At 42.7% G+C, this 21,773-nt stretch overlaps 1 protein-coding gene across 1 annotated transcript in view; it reads right to left on the bottom strand.

Moving 5' to 3' along the window:
• Window positions 1-8,347: 8,347 nt before the first annotated feature.
• The window catches only part of SESN3 (sestrin 3), a 428,084-nt gene continuing 414,658 nt past the window's right edge, over window positions 8,348-21,773 (bottom strand). The window contains exon 10 of the mRNA XM_069639226.1: window positions 8,348-10,968. Coding sequence (XP_069495327.1) covers window positions 10,882-10,968 — 87 coding nt within the window. The 3' untranslated portion in view covers window positions 8,348-10,881. The remainder of the gene's footprint in view (window positions 10,969-21,773) is intronic.

Here is a 21,773-nt window from a genome sequence, read left to right as displayed (position 1 = left end):
GTGCCTATTCTAACCAAACGCGCTACATTCAATTACACTGTACAGTACAATATCAAAGGGTCCTCCCGCTGTGAGAAGGTTGGATCAATCAATTAAAAAGCTTATTCGAAATAAACCAATTTGCAATGTGGGACTGGATACAATTAAAGCCTCACATTAAATTGAAGGTGGGTGCTTTACATGGCAATAAATTCATGGCAGAACAGATGCTCAAAATTGAAATGACACGCCTCAGCTGTGGATTAGATTTCACGCAAAAGTACAAAATAGAACATGAAAACATTATTTTCATTAACACTGATACATTAAGGAATAATCATGAGAAATGAGATTGTCTATCACAATATGCACGAGTGTCACTTAGATCCTCACGATAATACATGACTTTACAATACATTGGCACATTTTTTTAATTAAATGCCTAAGGCACAAAGACAAAAATATATAAATGCATTAGGCAGTACTCCAAAGGTATAGATTCACATGTATCCAAGATAAAACTCTATTGTGTAAGCAGAAGGATGTTTAGTTCTTTCCGATTCATGTGAACACGTCCAGGCTGCTTTTCCTTTTAGTGGGCCTCATTACCGGTCTGGCTCCAAGCCTGTCGGTGATACCGACGGCTTGCCACCGGACCTGTAATGAATTACCGGTGCCTGACTTCCCAGTAACACTGGGGTATTATAACCCCGGCGGCCGGGGCGCCGGTAATTGTGTATGTCCCCATTCCCATGGAGCCCTACAGGACTCCATGGGAATGGGGACCACGGAAGCACCGGCACTGTGCTTCCGTGAAGCTCTGCAGTTGGGTGCCGTTTCTGCCCGCCAGGTGGCCGACAGGACGGCACCCGCCCGCAGAGTCGTAATGTGCCGTTCCGGAAACAACGGTCTCGGTAGGCTTACTGGCACCGTTGTTTCTGGACCGGCACACTCATAATGAGGCCCAATGCGTCTCAATAGAATGCTTCAACTGCCCAAACTTTTCAGGAGACTGTGAAGATATTTTGGGTCTAAGTCGAATCATCTGGGTTTTCGGGGACTTGTGCTTACAGATCGACACAAATACGTTCACCTAGGATCATTTTTACAAACCCTTCTCACGAGTATTACCACAAGTAAGGGATGATACAAAAGAATTCCTCCAATGGATTAGGCACTCAAACTTACAAAACACATTTAAATTGATTTCTTAGGCTCCTGCAGGTCAGGGCAGCTGGCATGGTTTTATTATTTCCATCCACTCAAAACACAATATTTTTTTAGTGCAGGTTGGGAGTGCATGCTTTTCCCCAAATCACACAATGAGTTTGCGGTGAAAGCCAGGAGGCTGAAGTGATCAGTGAATTTTCCTGAACCACTAGTGAGCTAGTTGATTTTGTTCCCAGGGTAGATATTTTCAGTGACCTCCCCACCCCCCAGTCTGAACAATATTTTTTTAATAGGAACGTGCACCAGCTTCCTTGACTATTTTCACTTTCATATCAGCACAGAAGATAAGGCACAGTTTCCATTCAATTTTGTATTCAACCTTAATTTAGTCCATTAACCCATTGAACGCTGGAAAATGATGTGTATTCTATGCCATAATAAAAACATCAAATCTAAAGACATTACAAGGGCTTGTATTTGTCAACATCCTGCCACCACTATTTAACGGGTGCTAAATACGATTCCTAATGAACATGTAGCATAGACTTGTACTTCTGCGATATAAAATGTCCCTGTCCACGTCTTTAGAAGATATATCTCTATTTCTAATTGGCAATAATCTTCACAAAACATTAAAGATATTCTAAGATGCCAAGCCAGTATCCAATTATAGGGACACACGTTGGCTGCGTTTGGAATCGCGTGAGAGAGCAGCCTGCTACCTGGAACATTGCTTCCGTTTACATGGGGCTTTCCTCAACAGATATCACTTTCTAAATTCTGTTTGAGCAGAAATCACATAGGAGTGTTTTTTTTTAAAGGATAGTAGTAGCACATTGCTTTCTGCCTCCTCACCAAGATCTCTATAGCAGATAAGTATGCATAACCTTTCAAAAAAAGAAACAATGGTCAAAGATACTTTTCTGCATGAAGCATACACAGCTAGTAAAGAACATTAAATGGAAACCAGGCATTAACTTAGCCAAGACATAGCAATCGGTCCAACAACATGTACAAGTCGATCCATGGGGAATGTCAAATGTACAAGTGCCGAACACACAATGGTCCTTTCTTTTAAGAATTCACTTATCAAGAGTCTGTAATTGAAATATTTTCCAGACCAAAGGAAGAAAACAAGGGGAAGCTAGGATATCCTTTGTAGCAAGGCAGAAAGGATTCTTAAATGTTAAGCGACAAAGGGTATTCTGGGGTACAGGACATTCTGTTCTGGTCGCCCAGGCCAGTGCAATTTAAGATGCCTTCCCCGTAACTAGAAAGGACTAGCTCCCAGGTATTAGATTGCAGAGACTTCCACAGGAAATCTTGAAAGCATCGGATTAGTGACATTTGCTCAATAAAGAATTAGAACATTAGCCATGAAGTTCTGGCTATGATATATGATGGGCACATCTGAACAGAATTGCTCTAAATAATTTCCAGCAGAACATGGGTCTGCAACCTTACAGAACCCCAGGTTGCAGAACCCTGAAGTAGAACACCACAAGGTCTTGGACACATGATTTGCACGCAACATTAGATGCAGGCAAAAAGTGAAATCAGGAGAGCATCATGAAGCCTGCTGCTGAGTGATAACCAGGAAGAGTATGCTTCTTGCTATGTACAGACCAGCAGAACCTCCCTTCCGAATGTCATCTAGACTAAGAAAATCATACATTGGACTATCAATGTTTAAAACATACCGCAGTTAATAGGTGAGATTTTCTTAGCCAACTGTGGAATCACTTTATCAGTCTTCAGACGCTCAGGTCTTGGGGCCGGCGTGAGTTGTATGCGCTAACTCGATGGGACAGTGCATTAAGAATTTGGAAATGTGTATCTCATTCTTCTTCTTTGCAATATATTCTACATCTGCTCTCAACGTTCTCTTTATATTTCTTGCTGGTCAAGTAAATGCAAGGGAGCCTTTTACAGAAAATACATGGAAATGTCTCCATCGAACAGTACTGTAGGATGCTGCATACATTTTTAAGTCAATGGGCACCATAAACAGTGCACTAATTTTCCAGTGCACAATTCATACAAACATTTCTGTTAGTATCATGCTACAGAGAATCTCTAACCACTACCATAGTTGTAGGTGCAGGGGAAAAGGACAATAGTCCCCCCCCCCCCCCGATTGGACACAACTTCAGCTGGGGTAGGACTCCCTGATCCAATAGCCCACACCAAAGCTATTTATTCATTTGTATAGCGCGCTAAGCTCATGGGCATCAAGGCGCTGGAGCAAGGTACAAACATATGCTTGGGTAGTCGAAAGAGCTTCATGTGGATACAAAAACGTGCTACATATTATTGTTACATGCTATTGTGAGTTGTCAAGATATCTGTTAGATGAAAAATTATAATTTGAATGGGACGTCAACCCTGGGAACAGTATGTGATGTACACACAATGAGAGTGATCACCAAGAAGAAATTGGCAAAAATGAGGGCAATTTTCTAGAATATGCTACTGATGTTCCATTTTCAACAGAAACATGTAACAGAGCAGCAGAAAGCATAGACCAAAGAAGTGGGCTGAGTAGTACAAATTGTCTTCATTCAGTGGTAGATGCATCAAGACAAATAAGAACACACATTTCCACAAGGTGCAAAGCTGTCATTTTACTTTGGCTCCTTAAAAGGTTTGCACAGTTAGTGGAAATTGATGAAAAACGATCCAGGATTTAAATTCCACTTGGCTTGCGGTCATTGGCAGTCATAAAATTCGGGCCAAAATGGTGGTCCTGTTTGGTTATGTGCATGGATCAAACGTGACTTAGTGTCTCTAAACTTGCCCGGGGTTTCCCCATTTTAAAAATTACATTTGTGGGCAATGAATTTAGGGACGACAAAAATACCATGCTCCCGAATGCCTAGTTGTAATACGCTTTTGATTTCTAAATTTCTATTCTGGCGCAGAAATAGTGTTCCCCTTCTGTACGACACAAAGACGATAGGGGATGCTCTGGGGTTCCGGTTGTCTCTGATCCTACCCTGGACAATCACAGCACTCACTTCCTAAATTAAGACGGTCACAACCCATTCTCTAACTTCTACTTAAAACACTGCTCTAGTAACACTCTCCAAAGAATACCTTTGTGCTGCCTCCCTATAACAAATGCATCCATGCTGTGATAGCATTGCTTGGATTAACTGAACATATTATGCTGAGAAGGTACAATGAGGGCCGGTGTGCCGCTCTCCTTGTCCCGGATTTGTTGCTCAGCAAATAAAGGGGCCTCACTCCTCGATCCCAGATTTGCTGCTGAGGAGATAAAGGAGCCTCTCTCCTCGTTCCGGGTTTGTTGCTGAGCATATGAAGGAGCCTCTCTCCTCGTCCCAGATTTGTTGCTGAGCATATGAAGGAGCCTCTCTCCTCGTCCCAGATTTGTTGCTGAGCATATGAAGGAGCCTCTCTCCTCGTCCCAGATTTGTTGCTGAGCATATGAAGGAGCCTCTCTCCTCGTCCCAGATTTGTTGCTGAGCATATGAAGGAGCCTCTCTCCTCGTCCCGGATTTGTTGGTGAGGAAATAAAGGAGCCTCTCTCCTCGTCCCGGGTTTGTTGGTCAGGAGATAAAGGAGCCTCTCTCCTCGTCCCGGGTTTGTTGCTGAGCAACTACATTGGCCATCTCAGGGCTGTATTCTTTATTCCCGCAACTGAAGATTCGCTCTTTAAATGTGACAAAAATGCCCCACACAGTGTACTCATTTCCTGCTCGAACACCTGATGAAATCTATGGGATTTCCAATGTTCATGTTTAGTACCATCTCGGTAATATATTTCCATTCAGTCCAATAAAAGATGTCAAGAATAAGATTTTTTTAAAAATGATTTTAAAAACTGGACTCATACGGCATCAACCCTAGTTTGCTTTCTTATCATGAAGACTTGAGGGCGGCTTTCCATAGTTTTCTTAGTAATTAATCGTAGCTGCACTCCACCTGCCTGATTCATGGAATTATTTGCGTGAAAAACCCAGATTTGCGTGCCTTTCTGCCTGAAAATCCCCATACTCCAAACAGGGATTTTCGGGCAGAAAGGCACGCAAATCTGCGTTTTTCACGCAAATAATTCCATGAATCAGACTGCACGTCTTTACACTTTACATTCGCCTTAATATAACCACTAGACAATTTAGAGATTATGTTTGGATTTTCTGTACCAAGCTAAATCTAAAAATGTAAAATGCACTTAAAATTGTGAGAATTGCAATTCCCCCAATTAAATCTTAGATTAAAGATTGGGCCGTTCCCAGGTGCGTATGAAATATTTTCCCTAAATTAAGGGTCTCTACTTTGGCACATGAAGCATGTATGGCATGAGACAGGTGGCACAAATGCACCTTTGCCCTTATTGTAACAAGACTTTTCTCACATCCAAATGTAAAAAGCTAAGCTACGCATCAGCACCCTAAAAGAACAGCACCCTGTAACACCGCTTCAGTTTCCCCGTTTACAGGTTTAACAAAATCACCCACAATGCTCCCAAGTAGCCAATCAAAAAAGGCAAATTCCAAAGAGACATTGTTGTTCACTAGACGGTGACCAGAAACTGACTGCGCCCGACACGCGACAATCTCTGCCCCAGCCCTTCCAGCTCTTCAGAAACAACAGCTTCACAGGGGATTCCTCAAATTTCCACGTAGGAATGCACACCTCCACCTTATGGCTACGGTTGCAGACAAATGACACTGGTTAATAATGCCCATCTGGATTCCAACATGCCCTCACCTGCCCTCAGAACTCCCAGGAAGTGAACCTTGACATGTCTGCATCTTACGAAACAACTATCCATAATTCTAAAACGAAAATAAAAATGTTTTGAAGACTTGAAAAAACTTGGGCGCCTCACATTCAAACTGGCCCTTGCAGATTCTTAAGATGATAAATGTACTTGCTTTTGAGCCAAGAACACTTCCTAAGGGATTCCCACTGATGTCTTTGCAGAGCTACAGTTTAACATTCCAACATATTTTCCAATCACCATTATTTTCACAAGTTTCAAACATGTTTTTCCCTGGTCACCGAATGTAAAATAGAAGAACTATGGTTCATGCTGTTGTTACGGTTTAATATGTTCAGGTTACACTGTAAAACGGTTACACCGTTGAAAGCTAAACAAAAAGTACATGAATATCCTAGACAGATCATGTGCTTGCTCTCAAGGGATGAATCTCAGAACGCTGTCTACAATTGTACGTAAAGGAATGTTTTTTTTTTTTTTTAAACTCAGGCAAAACCTTTTTCACTTGAGTTAGTGAAACGTCCACGTTTAAAGGGCAGCATATCAAGTATACACCAAGGGCTCTGTGCACATTTTATTTGTCGAACTTCCCATTGTGGGGGCATGCCAAGTTTACCAAATCGGTCCACCGCAGACCAGAGTTGTCAAGATCACGTCTACTCAGACAACAATGTGAATAACATGGTAGAGCAAAGAAAGAAAAGCGCATGCTTAAAGAAATACTTCAATGCCAATGATCAAGTAGGCGATTGCCAAGAGATGCTTTGTTCAGGTTGCCAAAAATACAGTTGTGAAGAATGTACTAAACTCAAGATTCAAGTTGTCTTTTTAATGACATTCCCATTTGTGGGTGTTTGCCTCTTTCAGGTGAATCACGTGCCCACTATTTCTGTCTTTTCTATTCTGCAGCCAGGCTTATTTATCCTTTTTGACCGTGAAAACTGAAGTTTTTGTGCATCCCTGGAAAGGGCCCAATCCAGTACCACAATCTGTGCTTTACAAATCCTTACTAATGTAACACTGAGTGGGACTTTGCCTTTATTTTCCTCCATTTGCAATAGTTTCCCGATCCACACCAATTTACCCTGATGAATGCACTCGTTGGAAAGAGTAAACACCAAGACTGAATGTGTCCTGGTTCCACTTGATTGATGTGGAACCCAGTGTATACGACAGTAATAGGACTTTTGGCAAGCTGATTTCAAAAGGTAATTATACCTGTGTAGGAGAAGGACAGCGGCCAGTGCCATTTACTTTAGAGTGGCACTTTGGAAAGCCCAGGATGATAACGGGGAAAGGAAAAATTACACAGTAGGGTACAAAACAGCACCCAGAATTGTGATTGCTCTAAAATATGATTAATTAGGAGTTTATTAGCCCAGAAGGTGCATATTCAGCTTTTAGAACCTATTCTAATGGGAGTGAGTAGAAACACAGCAGCTCTTTGTATAGGGTCTAAATGCAATTATATGACCAAGTTGGAAAAGACTAAAGTCTTCTTTATAAATGGAAGGGTCCCAAACATTTCTCATTGTCATTAAAAGATTATTGCTGGATCCCCATAAAAAAACATTGTACACACAAACATACACTTTAAAATCCTAAGAAACTTTAGAGTGTTAAAATGTTGGAGCAAACATCAGGGTCAATGGAGCCAGCATTAAACACACTCTTGGTGAAGCAGTGGCTGTAGTTGGGTACTTCTCAAATGCTGAATGAGTCAACATCAAGCCAGCCATGAGATCAAAGGAAAAGGTGGAAGCTGGTTCTGCCACCAATGGTGGCAGTGCGTCAACAATAGGACAGCTGTAAGCATGCTCCTCGACAATTCAAGGCTAACACCCAAGGCACAGGAAGCCTTCGTGTTCGCCAAAGCCTTTTCCTTGCAAGACCGACTTTGTTATATACTCAGAAAGTACTGAAAGATTGGCTATTAGTTTGGGGCAGACATGGAAGGATCAGAGTGTTCAAATGCAAAAGAGGAGGAAGAATTTATTGATAGACTTTTTAAAACAACTGAATGAAGGGGTTGCTTTTTGGACTCAACTAGGAAAACCCACTGAGGCTTTGCAGAATAAATGCAGTACTGTGTGAGATAAGGAATTTCGGTGGAGATTATTTGGTCGTTCAGAAATGGATTTTACAATTTGAGGTCAACAATCGCAGCTTTATACCTCCCTGAAAGTCTGAAGTTGTACCACAGAGTAGAGTGATTTGCCATTTTCATCAGTAACAGCATTTCTCTAGACATGTCTTGGCAAAATGTAATGCGTTGCCTTTCCAGCCACAGAAATTATTTACCTTTGTCACCCACGGTTTTCATCATTTCCTCATTTAAATTTTATTTTGTAACTGTTCACTTTGCAACATCCGTTTTCTTTTAATGTCATTTTTTTTTAAAAAACATATATTTTAAAAGAAATTCTATGAAACAAACAAGTTAATAATTAATCCACAGGCAAAATGTTATATTTTTTTCCAAGACTGGTAAATAACACTGGGTTGAAAGAACAAAAGACCACGAGTAAAGACAAAGCATAAGCCTGAGACACAGCAGATCTCAACACGTGGGCTATTTTCTATCAATCATTCGGTAATGGCAAATAATATAAAAACAAGGAGTGCTGATGGACCGATCAACATCAGAGATGCTAAGCAGATGAACCATCATTAATAATGGAGCAAACCAATGGATCTGAATTTAGGTAGATTCCGTAGTGTTAACGGGACATGTGGAGGCTGTATGGGTCTGGTGATCCTCACCCGCCTTCAAAGCATTCTATAATTCTGTTCTGAGATCCCTTCCCTGGCAGCAGGGCATACTCCAAGCACGAGCATGCATAGAAGCGTCCATGAGCAAGAATAGAAGACGGTGAAAACAAGCCTACACGCTAATCACATTATGACAGTGGGCAAAGCACGCAAACCCCATAGCTATGGAAGGCACTAGTAGGCAGATATCCAGGTAGGAAAAAGTTAGATCAGCAGCAAATTCTCAACACCCTTAGGATCTTGGTTATATGCTCTCTAGCTTGTGGCCATAAAAGTTATGGTTGATGCTAGTGTCTTTAAGTACAGATACACTGCTCCATACAGGCCTTAACAATGTAACTACTGCAGCACAGCCAGGCAGATTTTGGCAACTGTAATTTGTTAATAGAACTCACCAAGGCCAAAGGCTTGGCAGCGGCTAAGGATCAGGAAAGGTTCATGGGGACCATGCCCAAGGCTGATTAACTACAGCCTGAGAATTGAGTCAGGTGCTGGGCATAGTCCAGACTGATTGGCTAAGAGAGGCAATGAAGACCTTGCAACCAGGGGTGATTTCCTTTTCCAGGACTTGGTGGATTTGGGCCAGGAAAAACATAAGGAGAGCTAATGCACGATTGCAAAGTAAGTTCCACTTTAAATAACAGTCCAATGTTGGAGCTGCCAAAGTCACAAGAGCGACAAAAATAGGAAATCAGTTTAATATCTGTGCTGCTTAATTCAGACTGTTTCTCACTCAGAGAGTACATATATTTTCATTGGAGGTTCGACGCAGAAACGGAAAAGGTTATCAATGTGCTGCTTTGGTATTTAAGAATTAATATATTTTAAAAGTAAAACTTGAGATAGAAAAACCTACTATTCGTGCAAAACATTTTTTCCCACACTTCCATTTGGCTGTAAAAAAAGGAAGGATTTCTTTTGGTGGAATATGCACTTTCCTTTTGTTCACACACAAATAATGCTTATGAAATGACACATATCGTAGCTTTATCGCAATGTTAAGAATACCTAAATGACAGGAAACTATGGGAAAGAGTAATTCTTAAGCCCCTGCGGGGAAAGCGCAATTATATTAACCCTCCTCCATTTTTTTGGCCTAAAAAAAAGGCTATGAAAAAGTAGAGCTGTGCAAATATTTTTGAGTCTGATAATTCTTGCAAAAAAGATCATATCTGTCAACTTTGTGAAAGGTAAACAGACTGGTGTTGTAGTAACTGACATTGTGCAAAACAGCAACGATTCTGTATATCCAATGTCTGAAATGGATAGATGTGCGTGCACTTACTTATTATACCTAAGCACATGCGTGTGACGGGGGCTGGTACTCCACCACTGAATCTCTTATAGTGCTGCTAGAAGTAGCAACTCTCAAGTGCCAGTACTCTACTCCTGAAAGCACTGAGCACCTCCTACTGAGAAACACGAATGCTCTCCCTTTGAGCCATGCACCTATGCTGGAAAGTAACAATACTATTCCTTTAAAAAAGAGAAGTGCTGATACTGCACCTGGCATTTTCTACCCATTTAAAAGCACTGTCTATATGTCAGTAAATTAACTAAGGAGGTACAAGAAATGTGCAACTGGTGCAGGCCCGTTTCAAATGTGCTATTCGTGGCAACATTGTGTGCAGTAAAAGGGATAAATGCAAAAATAGCTGGTTTACGCTTTCAGTAGCACAATGAAAGAATTATCATGACTCGCTTCACATTTTCAGTTTATGGACAGTGTTTGCGCCGCTGTCGCAGCTACTTTCCAGCTGTGACTGCAAACAATGTCTGAAGAAAGCTTTCGTAGAAAGCAAAAGGCCAAGAAAACACTGTGTTGGTGGTGCAGGGCGGCTGCATTCAAACACCACCGTTTTGCTTTTTCGGACATGCCAATGTTATCATCATTCGGCGAGATGTTAGTAGACATGAAAACGTACAGTTTCCTATGCTTCCAATGCCTGAAAGAAACAAGGCAATAAGGATAATCTTAAAACGATGAAATCTGGACACACCATCAAGATCCCGAATTCAGTCACTATTGAAAAGCCCTTCATTGCAATCTTTGCAATCATTAGTAATGTTAAGCATCAAGAAAAAGAAATGCATCTTTGCACATAGCAGAGGCAAACGCTGGCACTAGGACTGGATCAGTTTGATGCCACATCACAAAGCTTCAGGTGTGTATCTACAGGAGATTTTCACGGCACGCAGAGCTTGTTGATGAGTCAGGTCAAGTGGCGGGTTATAGCACGAAGAGCATAGAGAAGCTCCGCCTGCATCCGAGCTTCCATCAGGAGCAGATTCACGTGCACCTGTCAGGGGGAAAAGGCAAGATTTGTAAATATTGGTTCTTCTCACAAATGCCTTCTGGCTGAACATTTCACAGCATCCAGGTAGAGGTCACCAACATTCCTACAAACCAGTTCTGCCTGACAGCTGGGGCAAGAGATTAAAACTTCGCTCCTCACTTCCCTACTACCAATTCTCTAGGCGCTTGAGCGTCACCCCTTGCTCCTCACATCTTCACTCCCAGCTCCTTTGACTCTAAAATAAACCAAGAGCTTCCAGAGCTTCATCCCTCACTCCTCACGTCCCCACACCCAGCTCTCTAGACTCTACATGTACCATTAGCTACCAGAGCTTCATCCCCCACTCCTCACATCCTGAGGCACAGCTCCCTAGACTCTACATGAAGCAAGAGCTCCCGAGATTCACCCCTCGCTCCTCACATCGTAACTCCCATCTCCCTAGGCTCTACATGTAGCAATTTCTATCCTACACTAACAACATTGAAGCACAAAGAACAAACTATTTCATTAATGAAACCCTCCAATTACAATTAAACCCTGGTAGAAATGAGTTGACAAGTTGAAAATGCTTTCTATCATAATCAATATTATGAGATTGTGCAACTCACACAACAAGCCATTGGGTTGTGAGACATTGGAGAAAGGGGGTGTCTGGTGATAGGATGTGTAGCTGCGTAGCTGCATTAAGAGTCAAAATGACAGTTCAGCAACAGGCCTGAAAGTCATTTGAAAGGCCTGAAAGTAATCGATTTGGTTAATGCCAGAGGAGGATCACTGGAGTTTTTATACACAAGGACATTCATAGTGGAGGGATCTTCTAACAAAAACAAAGATCTTCAGCATCTGTTCATATCCAGCTGTGGCCTATGGATTTGACTGCTGTATATGAAATACCAGTTGATTAAATGTGTCACACACAACTGTTCCTTTTGCCTAATGAGGTCTATTTCTTTTAATTAATCAGATGGATTTCTATTGCTTTTTCACCTGTTAGGTAAGATTTTCAGACATATGATAAATCTTCCTGACCTGTGTCAACCCCAGAACTCTTTGCTTGGACTAATTATTTTCCTTGTTCCTAGGACGGACCCCCCCCCACCTAGGCTTTTACTCTTTTTATGGGTGACCTTTTTATGTATCTCTATAGTGTGTGATTGGAGTTATAGTTTCCTATAACTTTTGGGCTCAGGCTGTGTTGGCCCTTTGGGCTTCCCTTTGTAATTTGTCTTTAATGTACTTGGGTGAACTACTGTTCCCAAGGGGTAAAGAGGGCTTTTCATCCCCTTTACATTTTATATAGTGAGGCAGCACACCCCACCTTATGTGGAGTGGTGGGAGATACACTGTAACCCTTTTCCCACTTACCTGGTAGCATTTATGTTACAATTACAAGTTAACTTGACTGGCTGGTGGCAGAGTAACTACTTTTATGACTTTTAATCATTATTACTCGCAGGCTGTCAAATCAGTCCCGGTAATGCACAAGAGGGTCACAATTCTGCTAGAATGGTGGGCTCTTTTTTTCGCCATTTCTCATTTGTTGTTTATGTCTTTTGCTATTCTAGGCGAGAAAGACCTTGGTTGAAGTTTTGTCTTCAGCGGGAATCCTTTGTATTCCCTGCCGAGGCTCCAGAGCATCAGAAAAGGCAGGAGTCCAAAACTCTGCATCCCTTTGTCTTTCACCTTGCCTGAAAGGAACCACTTCGCACTGGGGGGCTGGCTGTCCTTATTGGACAGCCAGACCCCCCCCTTTCTGTAAACTGCAGGGAGATTTAGCAGAAGTTGTGCTGTAGTTCCTAATAAATACTCTGAACCTGGAAGCTGCTGATAAGTCAACCACTGGAGCTAAATCCAAAGAGGAAGATGAAGAAACAGCAGCAGTAACCATTTCCAGTGACCAGAGAGCCTACTGTGTAACTGGAGCCTGAAGTAACCCTTCCTTCCAAGTGACCTTGGGGTCCTGAAAATGACGACTACAACCAAGAGGAGGATAGCTCAGGGGCAACGTGCTCGCCTTGGAAGCAAGACATGGAGCAACACAAGTTTTATCCCTGGGACGCGCTTAGACACCTCTGGGTATTAAGCGCATTTTAAATAACCTATCATATCATATCATGTGAAGAGGTTGGTTAGATCCACTAGTCTGAAGAAGATCTGCATTTTGAGCCACCCCTCGATGTTTTGCAAACTTGCTGGGCTGCAAACCGCCAATACCCAGGGACCTCGTACTAGAGTGTGGTGCATGGCCTTTCCAAGTCCGATTTCGTCCAAAACTTTGGTGGACTCCTGCTGGACCTCCAGAGACACGATTAGAATCCCTGAAATACCCTCACCAGAGTGCAGGACAGAGAGTGGAGAGAATCCGACCGGGGATATTCGTCCTTCATCTGGTTCCTGTAAAAAGGCACCAAACCACAGAGCTGCGAGAAGTTGCAAAGAATACTTTGTTGAAAGCCTCCCCCATCAATGAATGCCACCAGTTTTCCTTCAGTGTCCATTCCTTCAGTCTCCAGACTAAGAACCCAAGGACTGGATCCTGTGCTGATGCATCCTGAAGGCATCCACTCAGAAGCTCTTTTTTTCGGCAGAGGTACTGTGTTGGCTTGGGTAATACTTACCATAAGTCCTGTATGAATCCTGTGAGGCTGAGTGGGTGATTTTTTGTGTTTGGGAGTGTGCCCATACAGTTCGCCCAGGCCTAATGGTGGAGCGCATACAGGGAATCCTTCTGTTAAGTTCCTGAAAACCTTTTTATTAACTATGAAGCTAATACGTACTTGTTGGAGAAGATATCCTCTGGAACTCTGACTTTCCTGCAACTGAACCCTATCCTGACCCGTCTACAGCGGCTCCTAGACCACTAGGGACCCTCTGCTTCCACATGCTATAGACTAGGGAAGGACTTTGATGATGAGGCTTCTGTCTGGAAATTATAACAAGTGTAAAAGTACTTACTTCTTAATGAATTTGTGCTTTAACTCTATCTCTGCAATAGAATACGTTACAAAGTGTCTAAAAGTTAATACTTAGCTTTACGGTGCTTGTTGCACCTTTAAAAAGGTACAGCAGTTATTTTAATAGCTTGAATTGTGGGTCACACTTCTAAAAAGTAATAGAGTTGGTAGAGTTGTACCTACCTTTATTAGTTGTGTGCTCGTCTAATGTGTGTTATTGGGGTTTGCTGCCCCTGATCTGCTTTAGAGCACTTCTAAAATAGTTAAAGTTGCTACTTTCCATAGAACTGTGTATTACACTTCTGAAAAGTATCCTTGGTTAAACAATCTATACCTATAATGGAAATAGTGTGGGATTTGGCTTGGTTGTATGCTGTGCGAGTGTCCTCTGTCTTAGGTATGCCAGATGGAATGTGGAATGGTGAGGTCTGGAATGTGGAATGGTGAATGGTGAATGCTAGGTATTCCAGGGAGGACTGTTGGTGTGGACTTGGAGATGGGAACCTGATGTAGAAGGGTGCCTAACCATATCCCTCCCATGTAAACTTCTACCTGGATTTAAGTAATACAGTACATTTCCTATTTGTACTTACCAGACACTGTTGTTCCTGCGTGCTGGCTGGCTATCCAGTGGTTCCAAGATGCTTTAAATAGTAAAATAAGTTTAAAGAATACCAGGTTGCTTACTTACCTGGAATTCATAAACAGTAAGGTTGCTTAGTTAATTCAAAGAAGTAGTCTTACTTGCCTGACTGAAATTACTTTGTGTGTGGTTAGAAGATTACATAGTGAAGTACTAACCTGTGGGTTGTGCTTTCCTTGAATTGCTTCTGGGCACTTCTAAAATAGTTTCACCTGGTTCTTGCCCATAAGTAGCTTAAGGACCCTCTAGAAAGTATACAAGTTAAGTTACTCCCTGTGAACGGTGTTCTAAAAAGTGACAATGGTGTGTAACTGTATCCATTCTTTCTCAAAGAAAGGTATACATGTAGCAATATAGACTTGTACCAGTGTTGGCCTAATTAATTGCGTCTAAACTGAATAACACTGTGCTTTGGGACCAATAGGGCCTACTACCCTTGAATTACTTAGTGTACTCTGAAAGTATACCTAACCTGTTTTAACTCCCCACGAATAGCTCAATGCCATTCTGAATGTGTTATATGTTTGATTTAATGTGTCTGCTTATTTTAATCTAAATAAGGCTATACTTTGATTTGTAGAGCAAGTTGCTTTTTATAATTGTGCTTATATGATATGTTATAGTACTTCCCCAAGATTTATCTAGGCCTACTTGTATATAAATACACCCTTTATTTTTTACAATACATAGCGTTTCAGGGTTTCTTTGGACCATATGCATGCTACAATTTCTTTGTACCAAGCTACAGTCCTCTCTCCCTCCTAAAATAAGCCTGGCTGCTCTGTCTGCTCTGTCTTCAATATCAAATGTTCTCAGGTGGTACAGCCTTATACTAAGAGTGGAGTTTGAAGCCCTTAGTTGGACTTTAGAAACAATGTCCTAACAGCTGTCATACTACAGCAAGTTCCTAAAAAACAAAATCAGTCTAGAAATCCAACTTTGAAAAGATTTTAATTTCTTGATGAACAATTGCCAGGATGCCTTTTGATTAACGAGTACTTATGAATTCTTTGTGTGGCAAGATCAGTAGTCCGACCCGGTCAAGAAGGGATGAATAAACCTCTCAACTTAGGATGGGAGGCATTCAGGTTGGAAACAGGAGCTAATTCCAACGCAATGGGGAAGGTGGCATTTGGGAGGGCCGCAGTCCCTGTACCTTCAATTTGTGCCCTATGGTAGTACAAATCTTGATCAACCATTACATCTGTCAAAAAATGACCCACCTCCCAATCGAGCAATGGAGGGATGATTTGACCTAGGGAACCAGTGGGGAAGCACCAATCGGAGCAGAAGGGGAAAGATTACAAAAGGGACAGGAAAAAGGAAGGTAAGGGTTGTTCAGGTGAGGTCAGAGGAGGAGCAGGTGGTAGACAAAGAGACCAGAAGGAAGGAGGACGGTGTGGAGGAGCATGGAGGTAATTTGAAGAAAAGGTGAGGTATTGGCTGCTGAGAATGTGGTACCATGTTGAAAATGTGCGTGCAAATGTTGTGAGAGTGATAGTAGAATGGTAGGGAGTGAGTGAAAGGGCAACTGAGGTAATGACAGGAGGGAGGAGTGGTAGTAGTGTGAAGGTAGGAGTGGTAGCAGTATTGAGGGAGGAGTGGTAGTGTGGAGGCCATGAGTGATAGACGTGTTGAGCAAGAAGCAGTAGTAGGGCAGTTGTGGGAAAAGTAGGTGTAGTTTGAAGAGGGGACAGTAATATTGAGAGAGTAGTAGGAAGTAAGATTGAAGGGTATAGATAGACCCTAGAGAGACATTCCCCTCTGACTAGCAACTACACTTGTTATCTACCTCTGTGGTATTCTACAAGCTACCCTTCACCATAGGATGAGTTGTTTAACATATGAAGAATCCCTACACCACTAAGATTTGCGTGTCCCCTTGTCTTGCCTATTCTATGACAGTCTGGCTGTCCCTTTTATTTATTATCGTCTCCTAGCTGATCATGAACTTCAATAACCAAAATCTGTGGCCCCCGGCTCCCAAAGAAGCATCATCAATGGCTACTCGAACCAAAACATAAGTCGACCCTCCCCCCATAATCTTTTAGACTAAGACTTCGTAGAAAACAATTTCAGCATTCATTCACGCTATGTTGTGGTCAAATGAATTTGCTATCCTGGACAGAAGTACGCTATTTGATTTGAAGGCTAATTTTTTTTTTTTGAATTGTTCTGTGAAGCATTAATTTGTCCCTGTTTGTACCATGATAGGTGTATGCCAACCGTTGTAATTGTTTAGAATTTTTTGGGAAAACTTTTTAAATGTTCTTGAATGTATATACAAAACACTTGTCATTATGGTACTTTGATGGTAAGTATTCATTATTTGCCTATCTAGCAATATCTTTTTTCAAAATTTCACTGCTACTAGGTTTTGTTTCAGTTGTGCCCCTTAGAGGGTTTCCTTTGCCATTTGTATTATGTGTGACAACGGGAGAATGTCACCACAATTTATAAAGCCCAGTGTTCAAAGACCCCTATATTGCAAGGGATCCAACATAGGCCATTTGTAACTGGATAACTAGAATTTCTACTATGAAAATGCGAAGTCCACCATATCTGCACAGCCTACATTGTACAGAGTTTGTTTGAGCTAAAGTTATAAGCACACCTCCCACACAGAGCCAGTCTTGCCCCGGAGGCGGGCTGTGGGAGTTGGGATGGCCCCATTCCTTGTCCCTTCTTTATGTGCCTGCATGTATGAAAGGAGTATCACTGTTGATTGCCCCATACCTTCACTGGCCAATTCTGATCAGTTTCTGTTTGTTGAGACATTGTTCTGACTTGCGAGGGGGATGCACAGTGGTACCCTCACCTAGCCGGCACATGTAACGGGCAGGAAAGCACTCACAAAAATTGGGACATTGAACGAGGTGGGTTGCCAATGCCTAAAACCGGCAGAGCACGTCTGAGAAAGGGGCGGGGCTTAAGAGCACTTTTGTATGTTTTCTTGCCTGTAAGGAAAGTCAGCAGTCGGCCTGGGAAACTATCTTAGGAAAAGAGCCAATGAAGGTGGAATGCAGAGGATAAAAGGGAGGACAGGAAGGTGTGGGTTATTCGCTTGAGGAGAAGGAGGAGCAAGAGACCATGTGGATATATGGTATGATATGATCGTTTATTTATATAGCGCCTATACACAATGTGTTTCAAAGCGCTTCAAGGCAAGGAAGGGAACAAGGGAAAATACAACCACATTCTTACAAGCCATGAACAGTAAGGATGTGAAATTAACTATCGTACTCGGCCTGACGACATTTCAGATAGTGCAAGAGCTAAGACATAGATAAGGAAGGGAGGGGGAGAGTGGGAAGGAAATGGAAACAGACAGGCGACTACAGTACTAGGCCTGACAACATTTCTGGTAGAGCCGGAGAAAAAACAAAAGGTGAGGGAGAGGGGTGCAGAAAGGGAAGGGAAGGAACAAAACAAGCGACTATCATACTAGGCCTGACGACATTTCAGATAGTGCTGGGGAGGAAAAAAACAGTAACGGGAGGGTGGAGGAAACAGACGAGGTTGCTATCATATTAGGTCCAGGGACAATTCTGATAGACTAAGTGCATAGAAGAAAGTAAGGGGAGGAGATTGGAAAGGGGAGCAGGGAAAGGAGGAGAGAAAAGAGAGTAAGCAGTCAAAAAGAGTGGAGACGCAAGAGTGGAGAGCAAATACAATTGCAGAAGTCAGTAGTAACACATAATGTTGCAAGCCAGGATACAAGATGAAGATGGGAACAACATGATTCAGGGCCACCATGAGTACAAGATGCGGAGGAAGGACAGAGCAGAGAAACATGGAAGGGAATTATTAAAGGAGCGTGAAAGGTGAGTTATTGGTTGTTGCGAGAAAGTGGTACTTCGGTTAGAGTGTGCGTGCTTGAGAGTGAGTGAGATTGTTGATGCGAGAGTAGGGAGTGAATGAGAAGGTGACTGGGGAGGTGAAAGGTGAATGAATGTGGGGGAATGTGTGAGTGGAGTGAAAGGAGAAGTGACCAGAGTACTTTCAATTTACTGTATTGCTTAAAGCACAGACCTAGGTTGTGTACAAGGTGTGGGTAGTCAGTGTGTGGTCGGGCCTCTTAACAGTAGCAGAGTACTGTGCGTCGGTCTGTTTATCCATTGGCATTAGTGCTTGGTCAGGATTTTGTTGAAAAAGCAAGTTTTGAGATATTTGCAAAATGAGAGAATTGTGGGGGCATTCCAAGCTAATGCCAGGATTGTGTTCCATACAGTGGGTGCGTGACAAGGAGGATTGTTTGCGGTTCCTCCTTTTGCAGACGAGTTATGATTCAAGCCTGTTGGTAGATTTGTTGCATGAGGAGCATGTGCCAACAGATAACTAAAGCTTAGCTGGCAAGTACGCTGGTGTGCCACTCGGGACTGCTTTGTACATGATACACGTAGTATTGAAAAGTATCCTGGCCTGGAGAGGAAGCCAATGTAGTTTGCATAGAATGGGAGTGATTTGGGGAAATATCGGAGCATTTGTAATAGGAAGTGCTGCAGCATGGTGGGCTGCTTTTAGGGGGAGCCAAGTGAACAGCTGAGAGCCCTGTAAGGAGAACATTTTTCCAATCAATGAGCAAGACCACAATGGCCTGCATTATGGTCTGTAAGTCCTGAGGTAGAGTCTGCTTTAGAAAAGTGTGGAGATTTGGAGCCAGGCGATTTGGGCCTGCTTGGCCATGTGTTTCTGGAAGGACAGGCAGCTATCAATAGTGAAGCCTATGGATTTTTCTGAATCCGAGAATAATGGATCAGATCCTTTTAGGCAGATAGCAATGAGCCATTGGTAGAAATGTTGTTGTTTAGCAGGGGGACCGATGAGGACAAATTCGGTCTTGGATGGGTTAAGCTTGAGGTAGGCAGTCGGCATCAATGACTGGATGATGGCTAGGTGATCACAAAGATTAATTATGTCTTGTGGGCTTTTTTCTCTCATGTACAAGTATCATTCGTATATTGGTGGATGGCTATATACGGATGCCAAGAGACAAATGGTCAGTGAGAGAATGGAGCTTAAAGTTGGACATTTAGTATTGTGTGCATATTTGTAGGCAATTGTGTAATGTTGATGTATGTATTGTGGGTAAAAAGTTCAAAATATTCGCTATAGTACTTTGATATGTCAGTACTTTATAGTGCCACCGGGTCTATACAGATTGTTGTTTGAGAGGTTGATGTAACCACAAGTTGTTTTTAAATGGATTTGTATCAAATACATTAAATGTCATGTGTATTACTGTGATACTGTGAGATTATCACTATAATAGATACTAGTGTGTTCTGTGGGATCATACATTGCCCATTAAAAAAAAACACATAAACCTGATTTAATAATTTAGGCTTAGGGGGAGTGCGCAAGAGACTAGGAGTTGGTTAGACGGTAACTTGTTAATCTGGACAGCCTGCTGCCTGCTCGAGGAGTAGGAGGTAAATCAATTCAGGTCAGTGCCATAGAATCCCATCCTGTCAGCGAGGAGGATGCAGTGGTTGATGGTGTTGAATGTAGCCAAGAGGCCAAGCAAGACGAGGAGTGATTTGGAGGGCACCATCCACCAGCTGAATGGCATTTGCCTTGATGCTACACGTAGGGTGGAACCCTGAGTGATAGTCATTTAGGAGGTGTAGTTGTTCGATTCTGGAAAGTAGTTGTGTAGTGACTACTTTTTCCATGATTTTGCTAATAAATGGTAGGGTTGTAATGGGCTGGTAGTTGGAGAGGTTGTCTGGGTCTAAGTTTGTTATATTTTTTTTAAGAGGTCGTATGAGACCAATCAATTGTTTAATGATGGAGAACGGAATGATATTGTCAGAGTAGAAAGAAGGTTTGAGGGAGGCAATTGTTTTAAGGCGTGACGAATCGGAGGATGTTGTCCCTTCTCTAGGAGAACCATAGGGCCGGGGTTGTGCTTCCACAGTAAATAATACCCCTGGGGGTGGTGCACCAAGGCAGGATGACATGGAGAAGGAACCCATCTAAGGGATTGGGGACGACCATCATCAGAGAACGCGGTATGACCCACATTCAATACACTTTATCCCTTCTCCATCCCTAAATCATCCTTCGTCCTCTCTCGATAGAGCCAATGTGTTTTGTTGCCAATTCAGTCAACCCAACATACATGACAAGACTGAAAGACCAGAAAGTACAATGTGTTATACATATAGTGTTGAAACTGGTACTGTGAAGAGGAAGATTGCCAGGAGTCCAAGGATCACTCTTGAGAAGCAGAGTGAGCGGTCTAGCTTGTCAACGCAAGTAATTGGCCCAAAGCAGTAGAGCAATCTCACATAGGAGCTTGAAAGTAGCTCAGCTGGGACATTGAGAGAGGAGAGAGCGGTCCACTGAGGAGGAACGGCAGAAGCTGTGCACGGGAACAGCTGACACGAACCAGAGGGAAAGCAGTAACCAGAGGAAAGGGCAAACCCAAATGTGGTCCGCCAGGAGAGGACTACTCAGGTTGCAGCGAGTGAATTCTCAGAGTGCCCCAGGCACCCGCAAAGCATGCACATGAGAGAAGGTACAGCCGGGAAGTGTCAGAAGATTGCAGAGCCGCTGCAGACCCCGCTGGACACCCGAACGCCACCTTGAAAAGGGACGCAGCTGCCTGGGAACCATCGCCTTTGTGAAGAAGGGAAACAGGTACGCGGGTTTCCCAGGAGGTGCTGGATGTCTGGGCAAGCAACAGAGTGGATATAGAAGTTGGAAGGAGAGGGTCTGGGGCCCTGAAGCATATAATTAGTCGAGAATAAGAAGATGTGGGACCCTGATTGCAAATGAGGCAAACCAGGGAGAGTTGTATATTTGGCAGGAGAGTGAACCAAGCAGATACAACGCATAAGTGCGAGTCTGGGACCAACACCCATATAAGAGATCAGAGAGAAGTAAACAAGGAAGAGTTGTATGCTTTGCAGGGAAGTAAACCAAGCAAACACTAAGCTATAATGTGAGTCTGGGACCTGCACCCATATGAGAAACCAAAGTTTAAAGTGATCAAGATTAAGAGGGTCTAGGACCCTGTGAGAGAAAGACAGTCCATGAGAGATAACTGGCTTGGCAGGAGAGTGAACCCTGCTCTGTAACATAGTGCAAGTCTGGGAATCGCACCCACATGAGAATTTGAGAACAACAGGGTCAAGACCCTTTGAACAGATAAAAGGAATCCTATGCTTGGTAGCGGAGTGTCCCAAGGTAGTAGGATAAAAGAA

Source organism: Ambystoma mexicanum, chromosome 7q (assembly GCF_040938575.1).
Source record: "Ambystoma mexicanum isolate Mex_15411 chromosome 7q, UKY_AmexF1_1, whole genome shotgun sequence".
Taxonomy (NCBI): Eukaryota; Metazoa; Chordata; class Amphibia; order Caudata; family Ambystomatidae; genus Ambystoma; species Ambystoma mexicanum.
Note: the sequence above shows the minus strand (reverse complement) of the source record. Positions and strands in the feature narration are given on the sequence as shown.